The sequence below is a fragment of the Drosophila grimshawi genome, unplaced genomic scaffold (assembly GCF_018153295.1).
Source record: "Drosophila grimshawi isolate 15287-2541.00 unplaced genomic scaffold, ASM1815329v1 contig_1377, whole genome shotgun sequence".
Classification (NCBI taxonomy): domain Eukaryota; kingdom Metazoa; phylum Arthropoda; class Insecta; order Diptera; family Drosophilidae; genus Drosophila; species Drosophila grimshawi.
In genome coordinates this window covers 16,079,259-16,107,243 of record NW_025062900.1, presented here as the reverse complement: position 1 = coordinate 16,107,243, position 27,985 = coordinate 16,079,259, and the positions used below count along the sequence as shown (strand labels likewise).

At 38.3% G+C, this 27,985-nt stretch overlaps 1 protein-coding gene across 2 annotated transcripts; it reads right to left on the bottom strand.

The window, feature by feature from the left end:
- Positions 1 to 3: 3 nt before the first annotated feature.
- Positions 4 to 27,754, bottom strand: LOC6561886. 2 transcript variants are annotated; one of them, XM_043214617.1, is made up of 5 exons: positions 27,165 to 27,754; positions 13,661 to 13,758; positions 1,739 to 1,921; positions 1,565 to 1,674; positions 4 to 1,491 (listed from the first exon to the last, which is right to left on the bottom strand). In XM_043214617.1, exons 3-5 carry the CDS (start codon positions 1,919 to 1,921, stop codon positions 390 to 392), a joined length of 1,395 nt encoding a protein of 464 aa, XP_043070552.1. In that variant the 5' UTR covers positions 13,661 to 13,758; positions 27,165 to 27,754; the 3' UTR covers positions 4 to 389. The 2 variants fall into 2 exon arrangements, with proteins under 2 accessions (XP_043070552.1, XP_032592403.1); XM_032736512.2 differs by lacking the exon at positions 13,661 to 13,758 and having other exon boundaries at positions 40 to 1,491; positions 27,165 to 27,701.
- Positions 27,755 to 27,985: the final 231 nt, after the last annotated feature.

Below are 27,985 nucleotides of genomic sequence, written 5' to 3'. Positions count from 1 at the left end.
TCATTTTTTGTAGTTTTTGGTTTTTTAATATACATTTGAGTGTAAGTGTGAGTGTGTGTGTGTGGTATTATTTGAATATCTTTTGGTTTCTACAAGTATCTTAGTTGTTAGATTTGTTGATCTTAAACTTATGTTAGCTTTAGCTGCGAGACTAAAACCCTAAGCTATAGACTCCTTTTGTAACCTATGATTAAACATCTTTCAGATTCACTCGAAAAAGTTGTCGATAGGCGCCTTACTAAATACATATACAGAGATTGATTGATTGATTGCTTGAAACTTAGTCTAGAAATGCATCTTTGGTCCAAACGGTACTCGTTTTTTGGGGGGGTTAATTCTTAATAATTCTTATTTAGAGCTCTCTATGTACACAAGGCAAAGCTTGACTGCTACAAATAGACAAAGTGGCCCAAACCCTTCGCCGGATTATTGTTAACAGCTTCAGCTGTTGTTGTTGCTGCTGGTGTTGCTGTTGCTGTAGCTGCTGCTGCTGCTGCTGATGTTGCTGTTGTTGCTGTTGGGTTGCCATTGACATCGAGCATGTTGTCCACCTCGGCGACGGGCAGCAGGCGACTGTAGATTCCAGATGGGGCATAGCGTGCATTCATATGAATATCGAGCAGTTTCTTGTCCTTGCCCAGCGAGGAGAACGAATGCGTTGCCGTGCGAATTTCGCGTATGTTGTAGACCGGACTGTAGGCACGAGTGCTGCCTGTGGGCGTGGCGGAGGAGGTGGGCGTGTGTCGCTGAATAAAGTGGCGACGCAGCGTGCACTCGGTGGATGTGTCAGAGGAGCCCGAGCTGCTGGCGCATTCATCATCCTCCTCGGCATCTTCGCTGCTGCTGCTGCAGCTGCGCAGATCCTCGGACAGCGATAAATCCGATTCCAGCGACAGCTCCAGCAGGCTAACAGCATCCACATCCACATCGGCATCCGCATCTTCCACAGCGGCGCCGGCAACAACAACTGATGACGACACATCGCTCTCATAGCTCTGATTGATGGCCACGTTGAGATTGGCCAACAGTTGACGGCGTCTCGCATAGTTGGGCGTGCGTCGCACCAGAAAGTGGCAACTCTCGCCACGCCGCAGACGCTCCGCTTGCGCCCGCAGCGGCAGATCGTCGGGATGCAATTTGCGCTGACACTCCTGCCCCGGACACACCTCGTACAGTGCAAAGTTCTCGACGGGCTCCAGCGAACTGTAGCAGCCCAACAGCAATTGGAGCAGCTCATCGCAGCTCGTCTGCTCGCTGATGACCAGCGATTTGTACTGGGAGCTCGGCTGGAGCGCCGAGGTGTGCACCCGGATGAGGCCGCCCGGCTTCAGTTGCAGGCAGAAGCGTGACTCGCCCTTGGGATGGCACGCCTGCATAATGGCTGGCCGGGTGTCCTCGTCCAGGACGAGTATGGTCTTCACACCAGCTCGCCGGACAGCCACCTCCATGGACAGATAGAAGAGTCGCGGGTCACGATGGCGCATCTTCAGGCTAAAAGGGAATGAAATAAAAATACAGTCAGTGTTTAGTTTGCCTGAGGAATGATTGTTCATTTAGTACTTACCGTCGCAGCAGCTGAGCAATCACCTCCTTGCTGGTGGTGTCCCACTGAATGCCCAGTGTCTTGTATTCAATGTCAATCTTCAGGCAGTTTGTGTAAACCTTAATTGTTGTCTAAAACATAAAAATATCTCACTTAGTCGCAGTTTAAATGTGAGTGGCGTATTTTATAAATTACCTGAGGCAGCTGCTCGTTGAGACTTGAATAGCTGGAGGCGCGCGAAGGCGTCCTTTGCATATCCTGCGGCGGCTCCGGACTGCCGCAAATGGAACTGGCGCACGAGGAAACATTGCTCGAGGAGCGCAGCGAAAGCGAATCCGAGCGATTCCTCAACGGAGAGATTTGCACGTGCTTCAACATCTGCAAAGAGAGTAGATAATAAAAAGATTGATCAGTTGCAGTCGCATATCAAATGATTACTCATAAATGTGGTTGCCACTTGCCACAGCAACAATTGAGAGAATTATGTAATTATTATAAAATCCACGAATTTAATTCGGCCTTTAAAGGGTTAACATAAATTTAAGCTTAAAAATCGAATAAAATTATGCAGCTTGTTAGAAAATTGGCAGTCAATAAATTTCAATACATATAATCCTTTTTGCGTTCACCAATAATTATCAATAATTATAATTATTTTTTGGCAAAAAATAAAAATATTAATAACTATCTACGAACTATAATAAAGCTGTCAGTTGTATTTGCATAATTAAAGCAACATGTGAAAAATGGCAAATTTAGAATTTGTGTTCATATAAATGAAAACACAACCAAGCTAAAATGCTTATAATAAGTAAATAAATAAGTGCCAATTTAGGAAACTAGTTGAGTGCAAAAAAATAAATAAATAAAATAAAATCGTTGCTCGAATGAGCTAAGCTCTAAACTATTTGTTATTTATGGAAAAAGATTAATATGTTGAAATAGTAGTTAGTTCCAAAAAAAGTCAAACTAAAATCAAGCAAAAAAAGTGAACAGAACATAAAAATTTTAAGCCAGAAATACATTCTGGAAAGAACAAACTTATTATTATCTTCTAACCTCCCATTTCGTGTTCTCCTTCTTGGTAAACAAATTCTCATTTTGAGTGTGCAGCTCTTAATTTGAGCTAAACATGCATAATTAAATAATTTACATTCCGTATGACAAACTCTTGAAATTCGGAATGGCAATTTACTTTGTTCTCCGCTATTTTTCAAATGAAAATAAATAAATGTAATTTTGAGTTTGATAAGCACTTTATAGATCAAAGAATTGCCTGAATTTTTGGCTGCCCCACTCTCAGCAAGCGCTGTATGCTGGTCTTGGTGTGGCTGTGCCACATTCGAAGCCAGACATCAGACTACAACCAAACCAAGTCGCTTGTTCTGCCCGTCAAGTGGACACTTCAAGCTGCAGCTCAGCGATGCGTGCCTATGTAAAAAAAAGCTGACCCGCGACTTTGTGCTTCTTTTGCAACAATTGCCGCTAATTGCGGGGGGTCAACGGAGAAGCTGAGACACAGCTGCCCAGTCAGACGTGCCACCTACACCCTGCACTACACTCTACATGTGGCATGCAACTAATGTCGTATCGCGTTGCATGGCTCGAGTGCTCGCCGCGTTCGTCGTTGTGGTTCACTTGCTGCTCCACTTGGCCGACGCAGCAAGGGCGAAGTGTAATGGAAAGGGGGCAGTGCAACAAGGGGGCAAGTTGACTCCTCTGCCTGCCTGCCATATTCTAATTAATCGTGCGAAAGTCGCGCAGTCATTTTTTTATCTTAATTTTCTTCCCTTTTTGTTTTTTTGCTTTATTGCTGCCCTTCTTTTTTAATAGTTGGAACCGTTTTAATTAATGTGGATCTGCTTATTAATGCAAATAATTGAGGGAACTAATGAATGTAATATGAAAAAGTTTGCCGTATGCTGCACTCTCATTGCAACAATTGGCAGATGCCCACACACAGAGTGAGAGAGCTAGAGAGAGAGAGACAGTGAGGCAGAAAGAGAGATAGAACGATGGTAGCGGATGTTGAGATACTTTGGCAACTTCCGCTTTACACGGAACTTTACATTACAGCACACCACGCACTGTTCGCCAGAGTTGCCAACTTGTGCGTTTCTTTTTTTAATTTCACATTTTTGTTACATTAATGGAGCGAACGTTTTAAACACATTTCCGACCACTTCCATATACAATTTTGAACTAAATAAAATTGACAAGAGTGCATTTTTTTTTAAACCAAAAGCTATAAAAATAAACTATAATAAAACGAATATTAATAAAAAAAAATAATAATATTAAAAGAAATTAAAATTCTAAAAATTCTACAAAAGTAGCTTACTGTTATAATGATTTTAGTTAGTTTAGTTAATGAAATAAAAATAGAGTTGGCAACACTGCTACGGGAGCCTGGCGAAAAGTCATTTATTCAAATCGCTTGTCTGTCTGCCTGTGTGAGGTGGGTTCGAGGCGAGCTCTAGGCTCCTCTCCGCTCCACTCCTCTCTTCTGTCGACTCCTCCACTCGCATACACTCAATCCTCATTCCGCTGATTCGCTTTTATGTGGCTCATTGTCAGCGTGTCGCGTTCCATGACGTGAACAGCCGTGCCCTTTTCATAATTTCAATACATCACCAATTCAGGCACCCGCACATACGCTCACACACAGACTGAAGAGCATCGCTCGTTCAGCTGAGGGCTCTTCAGAGTGTCGCCCCCTCCATGTCGCCCCATCAATATCTCGTTGCATGCTTCACTGCCGCAGCATTTGTCAAGCAGCAGCAGCGATTTTCAACCCTGTCGATGATGCCCCTCTTTAAAGAGGGTTACGTCGGTTACGGCTTAGCGTGGAGAGGGGGGAAGTGGGATACACAGTACGGAATACCACATTTTTGACCAATTCGCCTCAATGAACAGGATGTGGCAACTTCATTAGCGATAAACACAATTGAGTAAGGTTAGAGTTACCGTTACAGTTGTACAAGCACTGCACTTTGAGGGGGACTTGGAAAAGACGCAGAGGAGAAACGTGTACCGAAAACCAACGAAATTTAAAATTGAGCAGCTTGCTCTAAGGTAAGGTAAAAAGTCGAGCTCAGCAAATTGAAATGCAAATCAAATAAATTAATTTTTCACACGGCAAATTGACAAAAAAAAACAGATAGAAAAAGTTGAATGCTTCCCACTTCGAGATATCCTGTCCACAGTTGGGGGACATTCCTCCTGATTTAAGTGAAGCAATTTTCACTTTTTATGATTATCAAGAGACTAATAAAAAAAAAACATTTACTCATAGAGAACAAATTGTTTTAATGTGGCGTTAAGTTATGAACAAACCCAATACAACCTTTTTGGTGTTGAAAACAGTGAATTAAAAAAATAAACCCAAAAACAGACAGAACAAGAAATCAAGAAAAAAAGATATCGTTAAAATGAAATTGAATTAGGAAAATCGTATAAAATTCTAAAGCACGCACGTGGCAGGTAGTAAAAGAAATGAGAGAGAGAGAGAGGTTGGCACAAGAGAGAGAGAGAGAGAGAGAGAGAGAGAGAGATATTTGGAGAGAATGTGTTAAAGAGTGTAGCTCTGGATACAAATAGTCAGCAACTATTCTGGCCAAAAGTTGCAGACGAAGAGGAAGAAGGAGACGATGAGGAGCTGCCCAGTGCAATTATAGATAACCAAGAGCAAAGATATCGAAAACTCTCGTTGAATCTGAATTAATGCATTGTGAATAATGTTACGGCCTAGTCGAACATTCGAACATTGATACTGCACAACTTTTCCAATTATTCTGAGCAAACAAGCCAGAGGTCAAATTGGGTAGTTTTTATCAGGCTAACTGCCAAGCACTGCGACAAGTGTTGCAAAGTCGCATAAATTCCAAGAATACAACACGACGACTGGAAATAGTGAAAACCCCTAAGGAGGCTCGCTGGAACTAGTGAGAGTATACGAGAAAACTTTGATTTGATCAAGTAAGTGTATTACCTAATTGATACCCTGTAGAAATATGCAAAAGTGTGAGCAAGTGTAAGTCTATGTGTAAAAATAAGTAAAAACTAAAATTGAAGTGAAAAGTTTTCTATTTTTTGTTTAAATTAAATCAAGAGTTTTCAAATAAGATTTCTCATCTGTACATTTAATAATTGTCCACTGCAGGGTATTAAGTAAAGGAAAGAGAAAACTAACAAAGACAAAAAAACGAAGGATAGAATGAAAAAATAGTCAAGTAATAAAAGCACTTGCAGATTTTTGTGATGCTGTCGAGAACTTGGAGCTCGCCGAGACGAATCCCGAATGGCGAATGTCGAATGTCGAATATCGAATTTGGAGAACTTGTGAGGAATGTTTTAATTTGAAGTTGGTGCCGACTGCTCCGGCTGAGATTTATCAGCGAATTGTGTGATAAAAGCGCACAGCTGTGACATTTACGACTGTGGCGTGTCCTTGAACCTTCTCCTGTTGCACAAGCTGATATTCTATTTGTTACTGTTGTTGTTGTCCTTTGGTAGTAAAGTAAATCAAGAACTGATTTTGCAGTTGGTGAGTTGGCGAGTTAGTCGACTTGTCACTTGACGGCGTCGGGGCATCCTTTATCATTTTCACGCACTCTCGCAACGCAATGTCAACGCTTTATTGATTGTATAACCAGAAGACGACAAAAGCAACAGCAATAGCAAAAAAAAGCGAACCAAAACAAGAACCAGAACCAGAACCAAAATTAGTGTGAGTAGCTGGAGCAGCTAAGTATTTTCATGGTCAGCAGACCAGAAAAAGGGACCTACGGCAGTTAGAAAAGGGCTAGTGAAAGTTGACTGCGGACTTAAATTGAAGAATTTCCACATTTTTAGGCACATTGTTCGAAATTGAAGACGGCCACGCCCTCCGGTGGGGTCCTTTAAGGCGCTAGCCGACAAAGGCAAAAGGCAACAATTTGTATCTCTTTTCTATTTTTTACTTGTTTGCCCAAATGGGCTCAACCTGATAAGAGTTGGTTGTCTTTTCGTGTGGGCCTTATTAATCAGTGACTGTGAAACCAGAACGGTCTGGGACCGACCAGTCCCAAAGTCTTCTCCCATCACATGGCCGATCAAAGGCATTCACTATCATATGTGTGAAATACTATACTCATATACAAGTAATATTTTACTGAACCCAAGGGAAAGGTCAATGAATCAAAGTGCACTTCAAAGTTGTTTTATTAACGAGCCAATTGAATTCTTAGGAAATTACATTAATTTAAGCCATCTACCAACTGCATAAATTCAGTCTAAATTTAAATATTATATTTCAATATGCATTTATATACCCCACATGAGGCTTATGCCTTTTCAGGCCGAAAGCCGCGCTCTGGCGGATTCCTCCTCTTTTTATTGGCCAGACCCAAATGAGTTAATTCATGACCCGTTTAACTTTGCGGTTTTTCTCGCATGATATGAATAAATCCAAAAAAAACCTTTCCACAAACAGTTTCCGATACTAAATATAGCTCATGCGCGGTATCTATAAGAAAAATGAATTGAAAAATCAACGAAAAGACTTGCATAAATTAAGCGTAAAGCAAAACAACAAAAATCACTCAACTAAGAATACAAAGTAAATGAAAAATTAACGAGAAAGAAAAGAAAAATAATAAAAAAAAACGTTTGATATGCTTGGACGCACAATGGGGCAAAAGTTGGCTAGAACAATGCAGATTGAGCACACAAATAAATAAACAGCAAGCAGGCCTCGCAAAAAGCATTAACAATTTAACAACAGTTAACTAAATTGCCAATTTTACAAACGAATTAGATTTGAATATATATTTTATATCTATTTTTGATAATTAGTGAATTATTTGAAGGCAACGCAAAGTGCTCATCAAAAACTCATTGCCAGCAATGCGAAGAGCTATCAAAGAATATAAAAGCCATTGATGAAATAATTATACATTTTTAATATATATTTTTATTTCGCTGTGATAAAAAAACAAATATTTTAAATACAATTTACTGCAAAATAAAATTGTTTGAGCCAATGATAATATGTGACATGTAAAGTATGCAAAAATATGTAAGTAATTAAAAAAACGTGTGTTTTTTATCCGACAAACTCTTTTTTATTTCAATTCGCACCCAATGCAACCAACGTTTAAACGGAAGTGGCAACAGCCTGGCCACTGGAATAATTATGTTCATATACAAGTTTAAATTTTAAATTCAAACCAAATTTAAGCAATTAAACAAAGTAACTGCCAGTAAATAAATTATTAATTGAAATATGCTTGTAATATATAGTTTTTTTTTTAGTTTTAATTCTTTATGTGTAGCTTGCAGTTCATAAAATACAATTATCAAATGGCATGCAGAGCTTAAACCAGATATACTCTTATTTAGTATGCATCAAACACAATCCGACAAAAAATGTGCAAGCCAAATTTCTAGTTGTGCGACTGCCGAAGTTCGAATACCCTGTTAATTGTGTGATAAATGTGATCAAATTATAACATTTTTACATCTATAAAACCTGAGCTAATTGTAGCTTTTTGTATTGATCAAAAATATATTTCAAAATAAAACTAAGATTGAAAAGTTTGTAAAAATATAAGAGGGGAATGCTAATTAAAGTATATCACAAATATATTTATGTCTTTCTACTTAGTGATGTTATACATTACTTAATTAAACCAGAAAACACTCTGCAAGCGCATAAAAATGTTATTTGCATACAAAACTAGCAGGGGAGTTGAAAAAGGAAAAAGCACAAATAAAAATAATAAAAAAGGACATAGAGAGTTAAAAAGTGACTAACTAAAATTCACTCTCATAATGTAATGCTTAAGCCCCTATTTATTTATTTATCTGTGCTATTTTTTTTAACGAAAAGTGTTTCCTTTTTATTTTTAGCACGCAGACAATTTGATTGCAATGGTCTTCTTTTTTTAATCCGCTTAGGCGACGCTTTGCCACTGACTCCTGCCTGCTGCCGCATTGGCCAATTTGGTACGCAATTAAAAAGTGTTGCACAGCGAAAGGCGCAAAGGCCAAAAGAGGCGCAAGGCATTAAGACCAACAATAACAAGCTCGGAAAAATTCTAAAAATAAAAAGGAACTGTTGTCGGCAGAACTTTTCAACTTCTTGAACCGTAAACGAGCGCAGCGAAAATTAAATATGCATTTTTTCAAAAGCCCTTTTAATACCCTGTACAAAAAATAAAATAAAATAAAAACATGGTTAAGAAATGTTCTGCAAATATAGCAGAGTATTTATATTTTTGGATCATGTTCTACACGTCTATTTATATATATGTGTGTATTCAGAGATCTCTATAAAGAGAAGAGTTAAAATAAAAGCTAATATTTTGTGCAAAGGTTTCGTATATATAAATAAGATCGCATTTTGAGAACTTTGAATTAAATTTTATAAAAGCCAATAGAATATTAATTTTATTTTGAGTTTATTATTATTTATTATAAATATATTATTAATTTGAGTTTAAAGTTATTCAAATTTAAACACATTTTTGTAAACTGGCTTGACTTTGGCATAGTTACAGGGTATTTAGAAGTCGCTACCACACAATCTTACATATTCTGAAATTTGCTTTGCATGCAAATTTGGAAAAAGGCGAAACGAATTTCATTATGGTAGAAAACTCCGCTGGCAGATAAGTATGTATATGTATGTTTAGGCCCGACCCAGGTCGGGAGGTCCCCAGAGTTTTGGAGCTCGTAACCCCGCAGATTGACTGCTTTTTAATTGCTCGGCAAAAGTGGCTGTCGCTGTGTGTTTATTTGTTAGCCACGTGCTTTTGTTTTATGCGAAATTAAGAGGCATTGGGAAAGCAGTGCAAGCCGGACAGCATTGTTCGGAATGCAGCATAGAATGGCAGCAGAACAGTGGCAACAGGTGAACAGGGGAACAGGGAAGCAGGGCAACAGGGGAACAGAGCAGAGCAGCTGCCCCTAAGATGGGACTAACAGCTGAGTTGCTCATTAAAAATAGCCGTTGCCGTAGACCAAAACCAAGGAAAGAACGTGTGGCCCAGTAAGTGCTCGTATAAAACGGGACAGTAATTCAACAGCATTGTTAAAAAACACAACTAAAAATAGCAGAAGCTGGAGGGAGAGAACGAACCAGAGATACCCTTTTCACAATTAATATCATTGTATTTAACTTGAATCACCATTGATGATTTATAATAAATAATTCGTATTTTCTTTAATTGAACTCTAAATTTTCCATTTTATTTTTCATTTAAATTATTTTTTGGAATTCTGAAAACTGATTCTTATATAAATGTTGATTTTCGATGCCGATTGTGAATTTTAATTGTCATAGCTGCGGTTCCCTGACAACTTTGCACAGTTCTTAACTGCCCCTCTCTGCATTACAGGGTATACAAATAGAGTGCCGCTAACAAGGTAAGCGCACAGCTGGCAACGCAAGCGTTAAGCAAGTTAAGAGTGGCGTTAAGAACACCAAAAAGAACTACAATAGAAGTCAAGAAAACGCAATGCGAAACTGAGAAAAACGGAAAACAGTGGAAAAGCTTAAGGAGAACACAAAAGCAAAGGCTGCATGAAGTTCCATGGCAAAACTCAGCTCAAGGCTGGCCAAACCAAGCAATTTTCTCCCTTCGATCAGCTGCAGTCTAAGCTTTCCGTATTTTTCAGCTTTGACTATCATTAAAAAGATAAACAACTCAGCTTAACATTAAAATCCAACCGCGAAACCGATAGCTTTTCCAACTCATTCTGCGGCGCCCAGCACAGATGTGGAAATTACTTTTATACCAGTGCCCAACATTTTACAATTGGAGCTGCTCCATTGTGTAGAATTACTAACTATTCTATGTACATTTTGTATATAATAACTGATAGCTAAAAATTGAATTTAAATAAATTATTTATTTTCAACTTTAGTTTATAGAGTTGCTCAAAGTAAAAATAAATGCCTCAATATAAATAGCACGCATATATCAGCTACTTATAGATAAGCTAACCCTTGCTTGTAGGACAGATATTATCTAGTCGGTGGCCAGCAAAACCAATTACAAATACTCATCACGCATACGCAGCGTGTGCCGCGTGGAAATTGTAATAGCGTAAAGTGTACGCGAGATTAAACTACGTAACTCAGTTGGTGGGGGGAGAGGGGAGGGGCAACAGGTAAGCAACAACAGCCAGCAGTTGTCAGTTGTTGCCGTTGCTGTTGCTGTAGGCGTTAAAATTGCATAAGTGGCGCCTCGTCCTGTGACAGATATCAAAAACAAAACCACCAGAGAGAATGAAACTGCAGCTGACATGCGGGACGGGTGAGGGGGTGGAGTCTCTAGGGAACGCAGGGGCAACATGCTGTCAATCAGGTACGCTGCCACAATGCCGCACTAAAGTGCAGTTGCAGCTACATTTTGCGTTTTTGTGGCGTTAATAACACCAGCATATTAAATGCAAACACAACGATGGGGTGAGTGAGAGAATAGAGAGAGGGGGGTGAAGTGAGAAGGGGAGAGTGTGTGCGAGTGAAAGAGTGTCACACGTGTCACTTAATGGCAGCACAAATAAATTGCAATTATTTAGAGCGGGCTTTTAAGCATAGGTGCCACGCCCACGCCACACACCCATCCAAATCGCCCACAACGGCTGCAAGTGTCAGCCTCACATTTTGTGGTCATCTAATGGCAAATGGCTTTCGTTTGTTGTGCCAGTGTGTGTGTGTGTGTGTGTTGAAACACATTTTGTCACCTAATCATTTGCATATTTTACGGCATTTTATGCGAATTTATTTTAGATCAATTTCGACGATTTTCTCACTGGGCATTCCTTTTAAATCACTTTTGGCATTAAAACTACCAATAACTGTCATCAGTCCAAATCTAGTCGAAGAAGAACTTGCAGTCTTCAAAGAAAAATAATTTAATAATATCAATATTTCTTTTAGCCCAATTCCACTACATTAAACATTAAACATTCGTAAAGTATGTTGCCAATGTTGAGTTTCCTGCTTTTTGCAATGATTTATTGAATTTCGCATCGAACTTGCGCAAAGTTTGTCACAAATAGCTCGTGTTTGTGCTTAATTTAACTTACAATTCTTATTAAATTAAATTTAATGTATTTTTACTTATACTTTAAGACTATAAGCAAACTAGAAATGAAATCATATCTTAATTTTTACAATTTGCTTTTTTTACATTTTTTACTCTTTTCTATTGGAATTTCAAAAATATATCCATCAGCTTTTTTATTCAAGTCAGGCGCTAATTTTGCGATTCACAAATATTTCGAATATGAATGTCAGAAATGTTGGGCGCACTGGAATCAGGCAATAACCTGAAGATGTTAATCTCTGATTCCATTTCATTGCTTTTGGGCTCACAGCTTCCACTTCAAATTTTCGCAGTGCCCAATTTAAGGCCCAGATATGTGCACATCCAATAAATGTAATAATCTTGAGAGCAGTGAGCCCTGTTGCAACACACACAAACAGTGGCACGCACCCATCCCCACCCTCCCAATTGGTGCCCTAACTGGTGGCTAACGGTATCCGGCATCCGGACAGCAACCATAAATTGCATATTTTAAAAGTGCCGTAAATTGTTGGCGTAGGTGCGAAATCCGAAGTATGAAATACACCTGCACACTCAAACACACACACACACACATCTACACACAAACACACTACCCTCCCCCTTCTCTATCCGCTCTCTCTGCTGTTGCAATTTGCCAGAGCATAACTTGGGGCGCACAGTTTTTATCGGCGCTCATAAATTCAAACTGAAGTTTTGCAACACATGTTTATGCCGCATGCTGTACGAGCTTAAAGGGCGTGGCTCGCGGGGCGTTGTCCAAATTAGATATACAGCTTTGCCAGAAATTGCATATGATCTTACCAAGTGCGAGCATTACACTTGCCCCGGAAATCAATCTGGTATACAATCAAGACACGCATTTCAAAGTCATGTCGCATTGAGCTTAAAATCAAAATTAAGTGCATCCTTAGGTGTGGCAACATACACACTCTAAACACACACTAAACACACGCAGGCTAAACAGGAAGTCAAATTGGATGAAATCACATCCTCTGCACAAGAACTCATTAAGACAGAATAGGAGAAAGGGAGAACGATACAGAGTGCAAGAGATAGATAGAGAGAGAGCGAGAGTATGGTAAATATATACACTTATCTCAGACACATAGACCATTTTCTAGTCACTTCCGTTGCAAGTCGCAACTTGTTGCGAGTCGATGCTGTCTTAAAACATGTTTGCCTGCGCTGCAAAACTCAGGAATTTTTGCCTTGCTGCATAAATTCTTTCGATATGATTTATGCCCCAGAGCTCTATGACGGGACAAGGGGCAGGGGGGGGGGGGGTTAGTTGGAGTATGGCTGTGACAAAAACTGGTTCGAAATGCATTTGGCATCCGGTAGCAGTAGAAAAAAAGGAAAAAAAACATTACAAAATAAACAGACAAAAATAACGCTACGAGTCGTGTTGCAAATGTTGTGGCATTTAAATTTTCCAGCTAGCATAAAGGAAACACACTGGGTATGGGGCAAAGACGGGGGCTGGGAGGAATTTCTGTCATTTCTCTGTGTTCTATTTGGCATGCTGAGCACAGATTACATCACAATCAGCGTCAGTTAATAACGGTGCCTCTCTCAAGTATTTCTCTCTTTTCCTCTTGCTAATTCCACAGCTTTCCCAACCCCCCCTTGCTTTTTACTATTCTCAGCTTTATTTTTTAGCACAAATTACAGTTTCACAGGCGTCACGTAATACGACCGTAGTCCCCTTGCTCTCCCCTTTCCTTCGCCCCGCCCTCGATTCTGTCTGGAAAATCATTTACATTATGTTGTGACCCCCAACATCTCGTCAAATAACACACCCTAGTTAATATTGGGCTTAAGGACCGACGCCTCCTCCACAAACCAACTCACAAACATTTTTCCTATTCCATTGTCACATTTGCAACCCCAAAAAGGGGGTGGCAAGCTCGTTACTATGTGGTAAATACCCTATGATCTTAGCTGGTAAAGTTATTTTAACTAATACGCAATAATAACTAAACAAAATGATTTTTAATTTTAAAGTTAGCTTAACTTAAGCTGAATGCAATTTAGTTACCTTAGTTTATCCGCTTATTCGCTTAGAAATTGAGGTTTCACTAAACGTTTTTTCTCTTTAATTTGAGAAGCACTAAAAATTCATTTTCTCGTCATTTGCTATTTAAAAATTGAGGAAAGTAGGACAAAATAATTATTTGGCAAAAAGTCTTCATTTAAAAATATTAAAAACATGTTGAAATAATGTAAATATAATTGGTTGTGTGAAAGATTTGGTGACCTTTTTTGTTAAGCAAAGATGCACAAAAGTAAAATCGGGGTTGGGTCTTAAAAGATTCACTTACTAGTTGAGAATTTCTTACTATATATTTTCTTCTTCTTTTCAGAGTCTTGAGCTACCTCTTTCGCTCTTTTTACAGGGTATACAAATTGGGATTGTGTTTAGTGTCGCATGTGCCTTAAAGTGGATTGTTAATAAGTTTTCCAAGCAGCGAGCTGTGGCGCCTCGTTAGACCTGGCCACACCTTGCTATCGAAGGTGGGGCACGGGGTCTGGAAAGGAGGAGGGGAGGGGGTCAGCTCAATTACATTTGGGTTCGGGAAATGGTAGAACATGCTTGATCGGTACATTAGTTTTTGGGTGTGTTGAACAGGAAATGTAAACAATTCTGTCGCAAAGGGAAATTCAATTAGATATGCAACGGCAAAGGGAAGTAAACAACAAATTATATTCGATTCGGAATGTGTCGTTGCTTGATAATAATATATGTATATCTAAGTGCCTAGTTAGGTGGTTCTTAGCTGTAAACGTAGAAAGTGGCGACAAAGACAAAAGAGTCTTTAATAGTTGCCTCTCATTTAATAGTCCAACATTTTCTTTTAATTTTTGGGTTCTATTTGCAGTCGAATTATTTGCTCTGGAATTTAAGACTATTAAAACAAAGGACGAACAGTTTTCGGACGCTGTTCGCATTACGCAAACCATATTTTAAAAAAACACGTATACACGGCGAGAAAAAAAAGAGGACAACATTTATGGAATGTTAGCATTAGTCCAAAGCACTTGAGTCGGTCTCATTAAAAATTCTTCACAAATGCCGATTGCTATTTTTTTCAGCTTTAAGCAATTTCCATTGCTTTTGTTATTGTTGTTGTTGTTGTTGCTGCTGCTGATGATTTCTTTCGCTCAGTGCAGGTATGCTTATATACATTCCTATATATATATATTTGTTGCGACAGCGGCGTGCGCACAAAATCAACAAAGGGCATATACAAAGACAAACCTCAGCTCAAAGGTAAACAAAGACCGGCAAAGGGACATGCGAACGAACACGCAACGCAACAGCGAAACGATAGAAATGGGACAGATGGAAATGGAAATGCAGACAGAGCGAGAGAGAGGGAGAGACAGGAAGAGAGATGGGGAGAGGCAGGTCGTTCATACTCGCGACCCATCCCGCTACTGGCTATTAATTTTTATTTGTCTTGTCATTTAAAGAATTCCACACAAAGCTGGCGCTGCTTGTCTGCTTGTCTGCTTGTCTTGCCTGTCGGTGTTGCTAAGCGAGACTCAAATTACCTTATAAATAGTTAGTCGGGCACTAAAAGTCGCTGACGACTTGCGGATGCCATGTTCAGATTCCAATCTCAAGCTTACCTGCAATGGCAAAGAAAGAGAGAGAGAGAGAGAGAGAGAGAGAGAATGAGAAAACAGTTGAGTAATTGTTACTTGAAATAACCGCTTAAAGCTATATACATTACAAGAATGCTGCTAATTTTTATAGCAACTAACTTTGGCAACAATATCCAAACGGACTATGTTGCAACATTAAAGGGATAATTACAAATATTCCAGATAATGGCTTAACTGGTTTACTATTAGAAGCTGGATGCTTACAGAATATTTGTAGAGCAACATGTTGAGCAACTTGACTTTAATTAAATCGATTAATGCTGCCCATTTGATGTCTTCATTTAGTATTTTTTGCAATAAAATTTAAATTTTGATTAATTCATATTTTTACATGCCTCTCGATTACGTACAACAAATGAATTGTTTTGAGTCTTGTGTTTTCTTTCAGTTTGGAAATTCCATGAAAAGTTTGATTATGTTTTTCATGCTAATAAATCTTTGTAAATTGGATACCTTTTGGCGATACCCACCCACAAACGAATTGAAAACGCAACTGTTTCTTTTCTTTTTTTGTTTTTAGTTTCCCATGCCTATGAGGGCAAAGCGACAGCTGCCACAGATAGATGCATAAATATGAAAAACCATATGGGAAATTGTGCCAAAAACACAACAACAACGACAAGTACTACAAACTCCAGTCAGCAAAACAATCTATCTACGCACATGTGGCAGCATCGTCTATCAGATACATGCGTGTGTGTGTGCGTGTGTGGATACACTTGATGCAGCGGCAGCAGCAGCTGACTTGCAGTCCTTGTCCATAACTAAAGATAGATAGCGAGTGTGGGAATTTCGCTATGGGAAATACGAGTCGAATGGGAAGGCAGATGCTGCTGCCGCTGCTGCTGCTGCTCCGGCTGCTACTGCCACTTCCACTGACGTGCTGCTGTTGCTGTTGCTTCCACTGAGGCTGCTGCTGCTTCACATGCTCTGATCTCAGCGTTAGCAGGTAGACAGAGGAAATGTGCGTGTGTCTTACAAAAAACAACAGCAACAACAATAGCAGCAGCAGCAGCAACATGTGGAAATGTGCATACACTCAGAAAAAATAAAATACGCACTGAAATTTGGCACATTTTATTAGAAATTTTCTAAAATGTAGTCTGGAACTTAGAAAAGAAAAACGCTGGTTTTTAGATAAACACAATCAGCCTTTTTAGAAGTTTACTTGCCCAATAACAAGGTGCCGATTATTTTCCAGTGTATGGATATGGAAATGCCAATCGTAAATGGGAAGTCTAAAAGCATTTTGTGGATATGGAAAATCAAAGTCAATGTCGACGGTGGAGCAGAGGAAAGGAACTATTTTATTTGCCAGCTGGTTTTTGGTATCAATTCGAGCGTTATGCATTTATGGGTTTCCGGTTTGAGTTTGGGATTCGTCTTTTTCTTTTTGGGGGTATTGGAGTTGGGGTTGAGGCTGCGGATGTTGGAGCAGCGGCACTTTCGTTAGAGGTTCAGAGGTCAGCGCTGGCTAACGAGACTAGCTCTCAAGTCAATCCATTGTTGGAACCTAACGCCCACAATTAGGGCACAACAAATGTGGCTCTTTCTGCATTGAACGTAGGTGTGAAAATAAAGAGTTTGTGTGTTTTTTGTATTCTTCTTTTTGTTTTTCATTTCTGGGTCTGGTCTTTTATCTTTCCAGGTAGGGGCTCTTGTTGTCAGCAGAGTGTTTGGGCTCAAGATTGATGCATGCAGCACGATAAGCGTGGGCTCTAACATATAAAATGCTTATGAGTATTGTGTCTTGGAGCGTTGACATGTTCAGCTGCAGTTGAAAACTTGTGCAAGCATTTTTCCAATGGAAAAGAAAAGTGCCCCAAGTCGGAGCTTTGCCTGGATTAATTGTGGAAATGGAATTATAACCAGTTAATGTTAGTTTTGTTGCTAGTGGAAATGGCACCATAACTATTTAATGATAGTTTCCTTGGATAAATAATGGGAATGGAACTAGAACCAGTTAATGTAAGTTAACAGAGAACAAACTAGTTCCCAACCAGAAGAAGTAGAACAAGAGGAAGAAGATTCATTTCCATTCACTATTTGGCTAAATCCATAATTGAGCTCATTTTAAATAACTTCCCTTCCAAATCTGAGTTTGTGAGAATGTTCTCTTTAAGTCTTAAGTTTCCCTTCACTTTAATGGAAAGTTGTCAGCGCACAAAGAAATTCATGGAACTAGATTTCTACAAAAATTCAAAAGATTGCTTCTATTTCTTTATCGATCTCTCATTGACTTTTGATCATCGGAAATTCTCACTTTTTTTATGTCATTTGTATTAATTTCACAGTTTCACTTTATGATTTTTATTTACTGGATTTCCTTCACATCTTTTCAAAGCATTTACATTCTTCTCTCAGCACAATTGCCAACAATGCAGTTGACTTCCTTTGATGTCATTTGTGTTGTATAATGCCAATCATCTTGGTCATTGATCAGCATTTGTTGACCAAATTCTTATGGCCATTTCTTTATCAATTAGCTGATCCTGTACAGTGAACACAATTCGATAGACTCAGGTGCGCATTTCCTGCAGTCATCGAAATTGTGTCAAACATTATTTTATACAATTTATGAGCCCTTCAAAAATGTTGAGCGATAATTTGTCAAATGGCATCAAATTTGTGGGCATGAGTGGGCAACAAATAAGAATTCAGAGGACAGGAAGTTCATTTTGATGGTGCTAAAGAATATGTTTTGTATAACTACTATTTTATGAGCGACTCATAAATTAGAAAAAAGAATCTACTACGCATTTTAATGAGTTTGTCGTTTTTTTTTTTTGCTGATTTCTCGAGAATTACTGCGGCGCAACTGCAAATTAAACTAAACTAGTTTTCAGTTTTCCGAATGGCCAAGCCAAAACTCAGATACTTAGTTGCTGTAGTCACTTTTTTTTGTTTACTTTTGCTGCTGTGTTTTTGCTGCTGCCAAATTGTGCTGGCCAAAACGAAATGAAGTACAAATGAAATTACACAATTCTCGTAAAATGTTGCTGTCGTTGCTGAAGTTGTTTCTGTTGTTGCTGCTATTGTCAGGCACAAATTTTTGACTGTGGCTTTTGCGCTAATGGGCAAGTTCTTTTGGTTTGCGGACGCAAACTTGGCTGCTGTGTAAATATAATTATAATAGTTTTTTTTTTATTTTTTCTTCTTGCCTTGGCATTCTTCTTCTTTTACTAATATGCTTGGTTGGACTACTGCTTAACAGTTACATAAGCAAATAAGTGCTTAAAATGTTTGCCCAGCAACAAGTTTCGGCTGCAACATTGTTTACTTACTTGCTTACCAAAGAAGCAGAATGCCCGCTAAAAATGTTGCTCAACATGCGCATTGCGAACGAAGGCTGAGCAACAACTACAACAACAATATTTAGCTATTTGTCACGCTTTGACGTTACGGCTGCGCTGCCTCTGCCTCTGCTGCTGCCGCTGCCTGTCGATGGCAGCACGCTTCGGTGCGACGTTAGCGCGGCCGCTTAGTCATTTATTTATGCAGCGCTTGCGTTGCGCTTTTCCGCGTTTGTCAACAAAGTTCCTATGCAGTTAGTTGCTCTGACCGTAGCTAATTGTTGCCAGCTGGAATGATGTTGATGTTGATGTTGCCAAGGTGAGTGGCCCCTCTGCAATTTTGTTGCCATTACGTTGGCAAATCGCTTTCAACTTGTTGACGTGTCTGCCTCATGTTGTTGTTGTTGTTTTTCAGTTGCTGTTGTTTTTACCTGTTCACTTATGCGACAGACGCTGGGCGAAAAGCGCAAAAAAAGTCACAACTGGTATTTAGTGCAAATGCATTAACCGTTAATACTTAATGCTTTTCCTGCACGCAGCTCCAGCAGCTGTCGGAAAAACTAATTAAAACGGCGGCGAGAGCCAAAAAATAATAATAATAATCTGTGGAGCTGCCCATGTGACACTCAATTAAAGTCAATTGCTGTCAATGAATTAATCAATTATTCGTATTATTTTTCCCATTTTATTTTACACATTTTTCACTTAATGTTTGATTTAAATTGGTCTCAATTGTTGGCATTATTGTTGTTGTTCTTGTTGATGTTGTTGTGGGTGTTTCCCTCTGCCACTTGACAGATTTAAGCAGTAGAGTAATAAAAATAATATTTAAGAGTGCTTCTTAATGTTCTCCATAATGTTGAGTGCATAATGCGAAGTGGGTATTAATGCGAAGTGGGTATTAAAGCAGCTCTGAGATACAATTAAAAACTGTTTTTGAAATCTATGGCTCACACTTAATTTGCGAAATGCAGGGTATTCGCATTTCGGTATATTCCGCACATTCCTTGGCGTGCATTGTGAAAATTAATTAATTGTTGCTCTTAAATTATGTACAACATTTGCAGTGCACTTGCATTTGCAGTCCATCCAGCTTAAAGTGCTGCGGTTAAATATTATTTATTTTTACATTTTTATTTTTCCCTTTTGTTTTTTTGTTGCAGCAGCAAGCGACTCATAAATTTATTGAAAGCCTGTCATATTTATGGCATTTGCCATGCAACCAAAAACTTTTGCCGCCTCATAAATAAAAAATGCATATAAAAGAAGAAGATACACGAGACGTGAAAATCTAAAAATCGCATAAAGCTTTCAGCATTCAGCGGAAATTATAAATTCAGAGCAACATTTTCTTTGTTTTTGGCTTACACAATCACAAAAGGTGGCAAGGCGGCAACAGCATTTCCATGGAAATTGCAAAAAGTATTGTTTTACACAGAGCGAGACTTGTCAATAAATGATTGCAACAAAAAAACAGCAGGAAAAAATAAACAAAAACAATAAAGAAAAAATGGGAAAACAACTAAACAAAAGGCAAATGTCAAATGATTTAGCTACATCTATTTTTGGCCTCTGTTTGAATTTCATTTAGTGGATTGCTATGCCATAGAAAACATTTGTATTTATTTGTATTTTCCCATAGTTAAACGATTCCATTTGCCGCAGCAAGGTCGTTGATTGTTTGGATGCAAATTGCTGCACACTTGCTCAGATAAATCAAATTTGAAGGCAACTCGAACTTATTTTCAGTTTAGTATCCAAAGTCAAAACACTAATCATAAAATGCCTAACACATGCAACTGCAACTGACTGTGGCAGCAGCAACCCACACACACACACACACACACACACTCATCTCTCAACCCCTACATAAGTGCTTAAATAAAGAAATATGAAAAATATAAAAAACAACAAACTCAGTTCCAAGAAGAAGAAGAAGAACTGAGGCGCATCTTAATGAAGTTATGAGCCAAGCGGGCAACAAACTGAAGAACAGACAGAGAGAGAGAGAGAGTGGGGGGAAGGGGGTGAATGGGGGCAACATAAAATACATAACATGCATACTCGTACACATATATACATATGCCAGCCTTGCCACTTAAGCGTCAACAATTAATTTCGTTTCCACATAAAAGTGTCGATTAAGTTGTTTTTATTTTAAGAATCCATAACTCGAATACTATTTGCAGATAGTGTGAGTGAAAAGAGAGCGAGTTGTGGATAAGCCTTCAATGTAAGGCAAGACTGAGTCATTTATGGGGCAGCAGCAGCAACAACCCGAGATCGGTTCAAGGAATGCAAGTCGCTGCATCCAATATCTGGTATGCAACAATTGCAATTGCTATTTATACAACTTGCACTTGCCACACAGCACTGATATGAATTCGATTCAGCATTGAAATTGTTTTGCTGTTTTATGCACATAACTGAGCTTTGCTCCAAAAAAAAAACAACAACACTTCATATATATATATAAAAAAAAAACTTGATATAAAAACAGTCCTCAACAATATAATTTCAGGTGTTTCCCATGCAAATTTGGCAACGCACAATTAAATCGCCTGGGAGTGGAGTCGATTGCCCCAAAAATGTTGCTTCGAGCTGTTCAACAAAATGCTTCCTGCTGTTACCTGTCACCCTCTTCCCCGTCCCCCGTCCCTTGCCCCTTTTCCTTTCTTGCTTATGCCTTCATATGATGTGCCAAAGAAGTTGACTGCAGTAGCAGCTTTTCAGCATGCTTAATTTGTCAAAGAGAGCGACCAGCAACTGGAATTGGATTACTTTGCGATCACAACAAATTATGTATACACTTCCCAGCTATTTAAATTAGTATCTATCGGAATACCCTGCTTAATATTTATATATATTTCTAATATTTATCGCTAGTAATATGCATTTACATTAATATAATTATATGAAATTATTTGTAATGAAATTCTTATTTTTATTACTCAATTAGATTAATAAACTATTACATATTAAACAGATAAACAATTGTTACAACAATACGTTATTCAAGAAATATAGAATGTTAATTAAAAATAAAACCAATCAAAAATTACATTCATGTTTATAAGTCAAATATTTTGTATAATTTAAGTAGCCCACACATATTTTGGTAATACAAGATTCTACTTAATCAACCTGGGACATCTTTAAGTCATCAATCAGCTTGTAAAGCTTGTCAAAAAAAGACATATACCTTCAATGGTAGAAGTGTCATTCAAAAAAAAAGAAGTGCAAAATGAAGCATGCAATTGCGCAGAATTTAGTATAAATTTTTTTTATTTTTATCTTTTTTGATGTAGGAGCTGTGAATTCTGTGCCAAGCAGTGTTTTGTGCATTTAGCCGCTTGGCAGAGACTGATGTACAGAAATTAATCACGCTCAAATAGAGCGCCAAGTGGACAAGAGCTCTTTTTTATTTTTTTGCCGGGATTTGCTTTGGTTTTGTGTGTTGGTGCACTTACAGAGCCTTTAAACTGAAGCGCTTCCGGCCTTAAGCCTTTTTGGGTAAACGGGTGTTAAGGTTTCGCCAACTGCACACGCATATCGATTACGACAGAGACAGCGAATATACAAAAGTACAAAGAGAGAGAGAGAGAGAGAATGAGTGGAAGTTGCAGCAAGGCGGTGAAAGAGTTGCTGCTGCAGTTAATGAATCCCTGAGTTGGCCAAGGGAGAAGACACAAAAAAATGCAAGTCAATCAAGTTCTGTGTGTGCGAGTTATTCCCGCACATTCCCACAGTGCATTCAAGTCAAGGCAACACTCACACACACACACACACACTCAGCAAAAGCTAAAGCAAAACAGAGACAGGATTTCAGCTGGGAACCAACAGCACCACATAGCACCAACACCACCACCACCACCAAGTTTGCATTTTGCGGTTTACATTTACAGCAAAGAGTTGGGCGTGAGAATTTGTCGCACATTTTTATCGGTTAGCACAGGAAGGGTGGACGAGGGGGGCGGGGGGCACGTGTTGCACACACACAAAGTGTAGAAAGTAAGTCGGCAATTGGATTCAATTGGATTCAAAGCCGATAAGCTACGCAAGGCAGCTAGTCTTTGAAGACCCTAACGAAAGTTGAGCGCGGCCCTTAAAGTGAAATGAATGCAGACAAAACTCACTAAAAGTTACCCACTTGACCCTAATGCAACAAGAGTGGCAGAGACTGAGAATGGCAAAGTCGTTTGACAGATGAAAGTTCATCATTTTGTTGCTGCTGTTGTTGTTGCACTTGATTAGCCATAAAAGCTGGCAACGCCATTACTGCCCCACACCTGGAAAGTCTGAGAGCATCTGCAAAGATGCTGAAACTGCACTTGAATCGTTTCTCACAATATGTGAACGCTTTTAATTATATGAAAGAAAAGTATTTAACTCGGTTCTTGCGTTTTCATTCACAAAAAGTTTGCCGTTTCTTGGCATTCCATTCAAACTAATTTTTTATTTGAGTTATCTACCTCGCAGCACGTGCCAAATGTATTATTAGCACATTAGCATATATTGGAAATCAAATCCAACTAGATGAAAAACTCCATGCAAGCGCAAGATGCTGGGCGCCAAGATGGCTTAGTTAAGTCAAGTTTGTCTGCAACTTTTAGTATTAGCTGCGGAATCACGTAACTACACTCAGAACAAAAAAACAACAAATAACCATAATTTTTGCGCCAATTCAGAAATAATATTTCCATGTCTAATTTCCGGGGATTTTTTTATATGCGTGCACGGAACTTTAAGATACTTTTTTTGCTTATTATATTAATAAGAAAATATTATTAATATATTAAATTCAATCATTTGATATAGTTTATAAAGCAGACAGCTTAACTCTTATATAGTAGTCGATAGAATGCATTTTGTTCCAAAAAATAAACATTTACTTTTCTACTTTATTAATATATATTAAGATATTTTAGATATTTTTGATGAGTGTAAAACTCAATAAAACGTTTCATTCATCTATAAAAAATTAACATAACAGATTAAATCCAATATGAGAATAATAACTAAGGCATTTGTGAATATTCCCAAACTGGTCTGATATCTTTACTATCGATTACGAGATGTGTCTGCTCAGATAACACTTGAAATGTGTGTGAGCTATGCACTGCCATAAAACGCCATAATTATTTTATAGCACGCCAATTAGCGCCTTTTTTGACGAGTTGCTTTTGCTGTTGTTGGCAAATAGACAGTTAACAGATATACCAAAATCAACTGCCACTTTTTCATTCCTTTTGTTAATTAATTGTTAACAAAACAGCGTGTCAACGAAAAGCAACAACTTTTACGATACAGCGTCAACACTGAGTTGGAATTTTTTGCTGACGCGTTGCTATAATAATATCTTGATATGCATATTATGGCAGATATGTGTGTATATATGTATATATAAGTTGCGCATTGAGTTGCTGACTAAGCTCGCATTTAGCAGTAATTTAGCCAAGTTCGCGCGAATTGGAAAACGAGCAAATCAAATCAGAAATACAACAAAAAATACAAAGTTTTGGCCCGTTTTCAATTCAATTGAATATTCCGAATTTAGCTGTAAAAATACGAAGTCTGGCAATGGATCTTATTGAATTGCAAATCACTTTCAAATTTGCTTATGACACGCGTGACTTTTTGCCGCCACAGTTGAGATGTGAAGGTGGCGGGTGGATTGTGGACTGTGTGGATAGATTGTGTGGCATTTGACAATATGTTGGAAAACGACGCTATTGCAAGTCCGGGTCGTTCAATTATACGAAATGAAAACATTCCCCTACACATATGCAAATTCTATGACAATTCTCTTTTGTCTTTGGCCAATATGCGGGCGTGCCTATAATTCTGTACGACAGACCCAAACACAAAAGCCATACAAATTGGATGAAATAGCAGAAACGAGCATTGTTTTGATCGTTTATGGTAAAAGTGAACAACTTCCTGACTGCATTTTTCAAAATGTTACAGCGCAATATACAAACACTGCGAAAGTAGCTATAAATTTGTATGAACAAATGTATAAATCTTTTAATGAATGTACATTCCAGAAATTGTATGCTTATGTAATGTAATCTTTTGTGTTTTAAGCTGGGCTTAATATTTCAATATGTAAATTCGTTTTAACTATCAAAATCTCTGTTAGTTATGAGAATAGTGTAGATACTTACGACTAATATGCCCTGCCGGTTAGTGTATACATAATTCGTTGTGGTCGGAAAGTAATCCAAATCCAGTTGCTGATCGCTCGATCATTTCGAAATAGTTTAGATCTTGACAAGTCAATTCAATCCGATCTCAAGTTAAAGATAGCCAAGGTGTCGCAATGCCACGAAAATCCATATCTTTATTAATCAAGAGGCACTTTCTACTCTCTTGCTTAGATTGGATGTAAGTACGTGCTTGCCATGGCCAATATCTAAATCAAATGAGGCGTATATCCTTACCAAAACGCACGTTTCGCCAGCCCCTAAGCCCAGTCTAAATAGCCGTAATGGCAATGACAATGGCTTAAGCCTGTCTACCTGGTAACTGAAAAAGGGCGCTAAACCGTAGCAAACCGCACTTGACAACAGCAGTGGCTCCTCGAGGAGTTAGGTGCAGGTAGAAGGAGCAACTCACGTAGGAAGAGGGAAGACCCCCTGCCTGATATTGTTGAGCATTGTTCGCGTGCATTTCCTGATTTTTAATTAGCCAAACAATAGAAAAACGTTGTCCAGTCGACCTCTTCACAACGTGAGTCGCATTTGGTAATCCTCAAAAGTGTTTTCAAGTGAAAATCTTTGGTGGCTCTCTCACACACGACCAGAGACAGGAAATTAATACAATATCAATAACAGTTGACTATATTGGGTACGACGAACCCTCAGCGAAAGATGCCAGCAAATTGTTCGAAAGTGAAGTGAAAACCGCGCATCGTCCACAACAACAATAACAACAACATCAGCAACAACAACAACTTTGCAACACCACCAACAACATGCAACTATTAAACTGTCAATTGCTTTTGGCGAACAATTTCATAATCAAGCGGTCTAAAGTGAATTTTCAAGGTAATCAACAACACTCATAAGTATATAGCAATACATTCCATGCCAGATATTTTCATACATTATTATCGTATTTAATCATTATTACCTTTGGTGTTTTGTCCGAGAGCTGCGTCTGGGAAAATTGCGATGAAGTACTACTCAACTGTCGTTTAGCGTGATTTCATTTTCAGTTTCAATTTGACAAATTACTCATAAATATTCATTCTGTTTCATATACTCTTTTCAGAAGAAGAGATAAAGAAATAAACTCAATTCTTAGTAAGCAAAAGCTTTACAAATAATATTCGCATTAATTAGACAACTGGTAAACTGGAAGGGCTTTTGTTTTGTTTCTTTTTTCATCTGAGTTGTATGACTAATGATTATGGGAACGTTTTGGAAAGCAAAAGTTGGCAAATGATTTGATGTGCGGAAATGCTGATAAGAACAACAAATGGAATCTTACAAACTTTGTCATTTATATTAGCTAATGACCTGTTAATGGACATATCCACCCAAAAAATTTGAAGTTATATCAAGCGTGTGAAACATCTTATTGTAATATATATATATAAATGTTGAAGATAATCCAATGTGGCTGAGAGTTACGCATATTTAATTGGTATCGATTTGATTGAACTATTTGGGTAAAATTTATGTAAACTATGTTGTCATTATCCAAATGCCCCGGGAAATCTAGTTTTGATGTTTTCCATAAACATTCGTTCGATCGTCGCGACTAATTAACAAAAACTCATTTTGGTTATGGAGCCCAAAACTTTGATTATCATTAAAAAAATATTTACATATAAATATGCATTTTCTTGGAAATACTTGGGAAGGTCTTTGAGATGCGTGTGGCCCTCAAGGTATTTGTTAGATTTGCATAAGCAAAAAAATAAATAAATAAAAATAATAATAAAAATATTAGAGTGTTATAAAAGTAAAATACACATCCATTCATCGGGACGATGACATCTAACAAATTTATAACAGCACGTAAAAATTTGCATTATAATCGCCTCAAGATGATATCTGCTGATGCTTGTTGTTGTAAGGTGAGGGGAAACGGAAATGAGTTGGCTAGCTCTGGAGAGTACCGTTGTAGGTTTTCAAATCCAAGTTCAATCAACTTTAATAGGTGCAAGAAATTAAGCTGAAACTTAGCTAGGTAATAGTTTCGACTCTTTATTTAAATGCAGCGTTTAAATACACATAAATATCGAAAATATCTGTTTCTCCATTTAATTGCTGTGCTTAAATTTAAATCAGCAGCTAGAAATCCATTTGGCTAGTGAAAATTCTAAGCTTTCGCCAATGAACGAAACGAAAAGAAAACCAGACCACAGAAAAAAAAGCACACTAGACAAGTCTTTTAGATAAGACAACCAGAGACTTTCTAGCGGAAACCCGAAGCTGACTCTGAATTATCGCAATAAATCAATTTTGGTAGCCAACAAAATAATCTGGGTGAGAAGTGGAAGACAAGCTGTGCAGATCATTTAAGGAACACTTAAGAACCGAAAGTTGAAATTCCAAAACCAAAACTTACCTTTCAAACGAGTTCAATTGGGTTCAGCTTCTGTTTATCTGCTTATTATTATTTGATTTTTTTTTTTGGTAATCCAATTTGTGTATGTGTGTGTGTGTTGGTGTGTGTTAATCCCAAAACTTTGATGGATTGCAGCTAAAGAAAAAAAGTGCACAAGGCCGTTTTCTTTTTTTATGGGTTTTTATTTGATTTATGTTTTATGTTTTATGTTTTTGCTTCGCCCTTAACTTATCATCGGCACTTCACTTCACTTGCTCATTTTTATGCGTGGCCAAAGGCGCGTACGTGCCGCATAATGCTAATATGAATGTGATATATATGTGTGTAATATGTAAGTATGTATTTTCCGACTGGGGTGCGCATCTGCTGCAGTTTGTTGGCAGGAAACAGGTGCAGCAACAGCAGCAGCAGCAGCGACGCTGATTTGTTTTTTATGCACTGCAGCCAAAGTCGAAGTACGTTCGTCTTTTTTTAAAGTGTATGCATATTTAAACTTTTAGTTTCGTTGACATGCAGCAATAAGCTTTTAACAGCAACTTAAGCGAGACGATTTAACCACAACCGCACTCATCAATGTTTCGCAAACAACTAAAGTCGCAGCGCTGCCGGTGTCGAGGGCTAGCCAAGCAAGCAAGCGAACGAGCGAGCGCTCTCTATGTCGCTCAGAGAGCGCAGATCGAGCTAACTTGTGAGCGAGCGCAACAAGAACAACAACAGGCGGCGTAGCAGAGAGCGTTGGCAACATTTGTTGCTGCACCGCAAGCTAAACGAAAAATGCATTGAAGAGCGCAAGCAAAGTAAATTATTTTTAAATTAATATT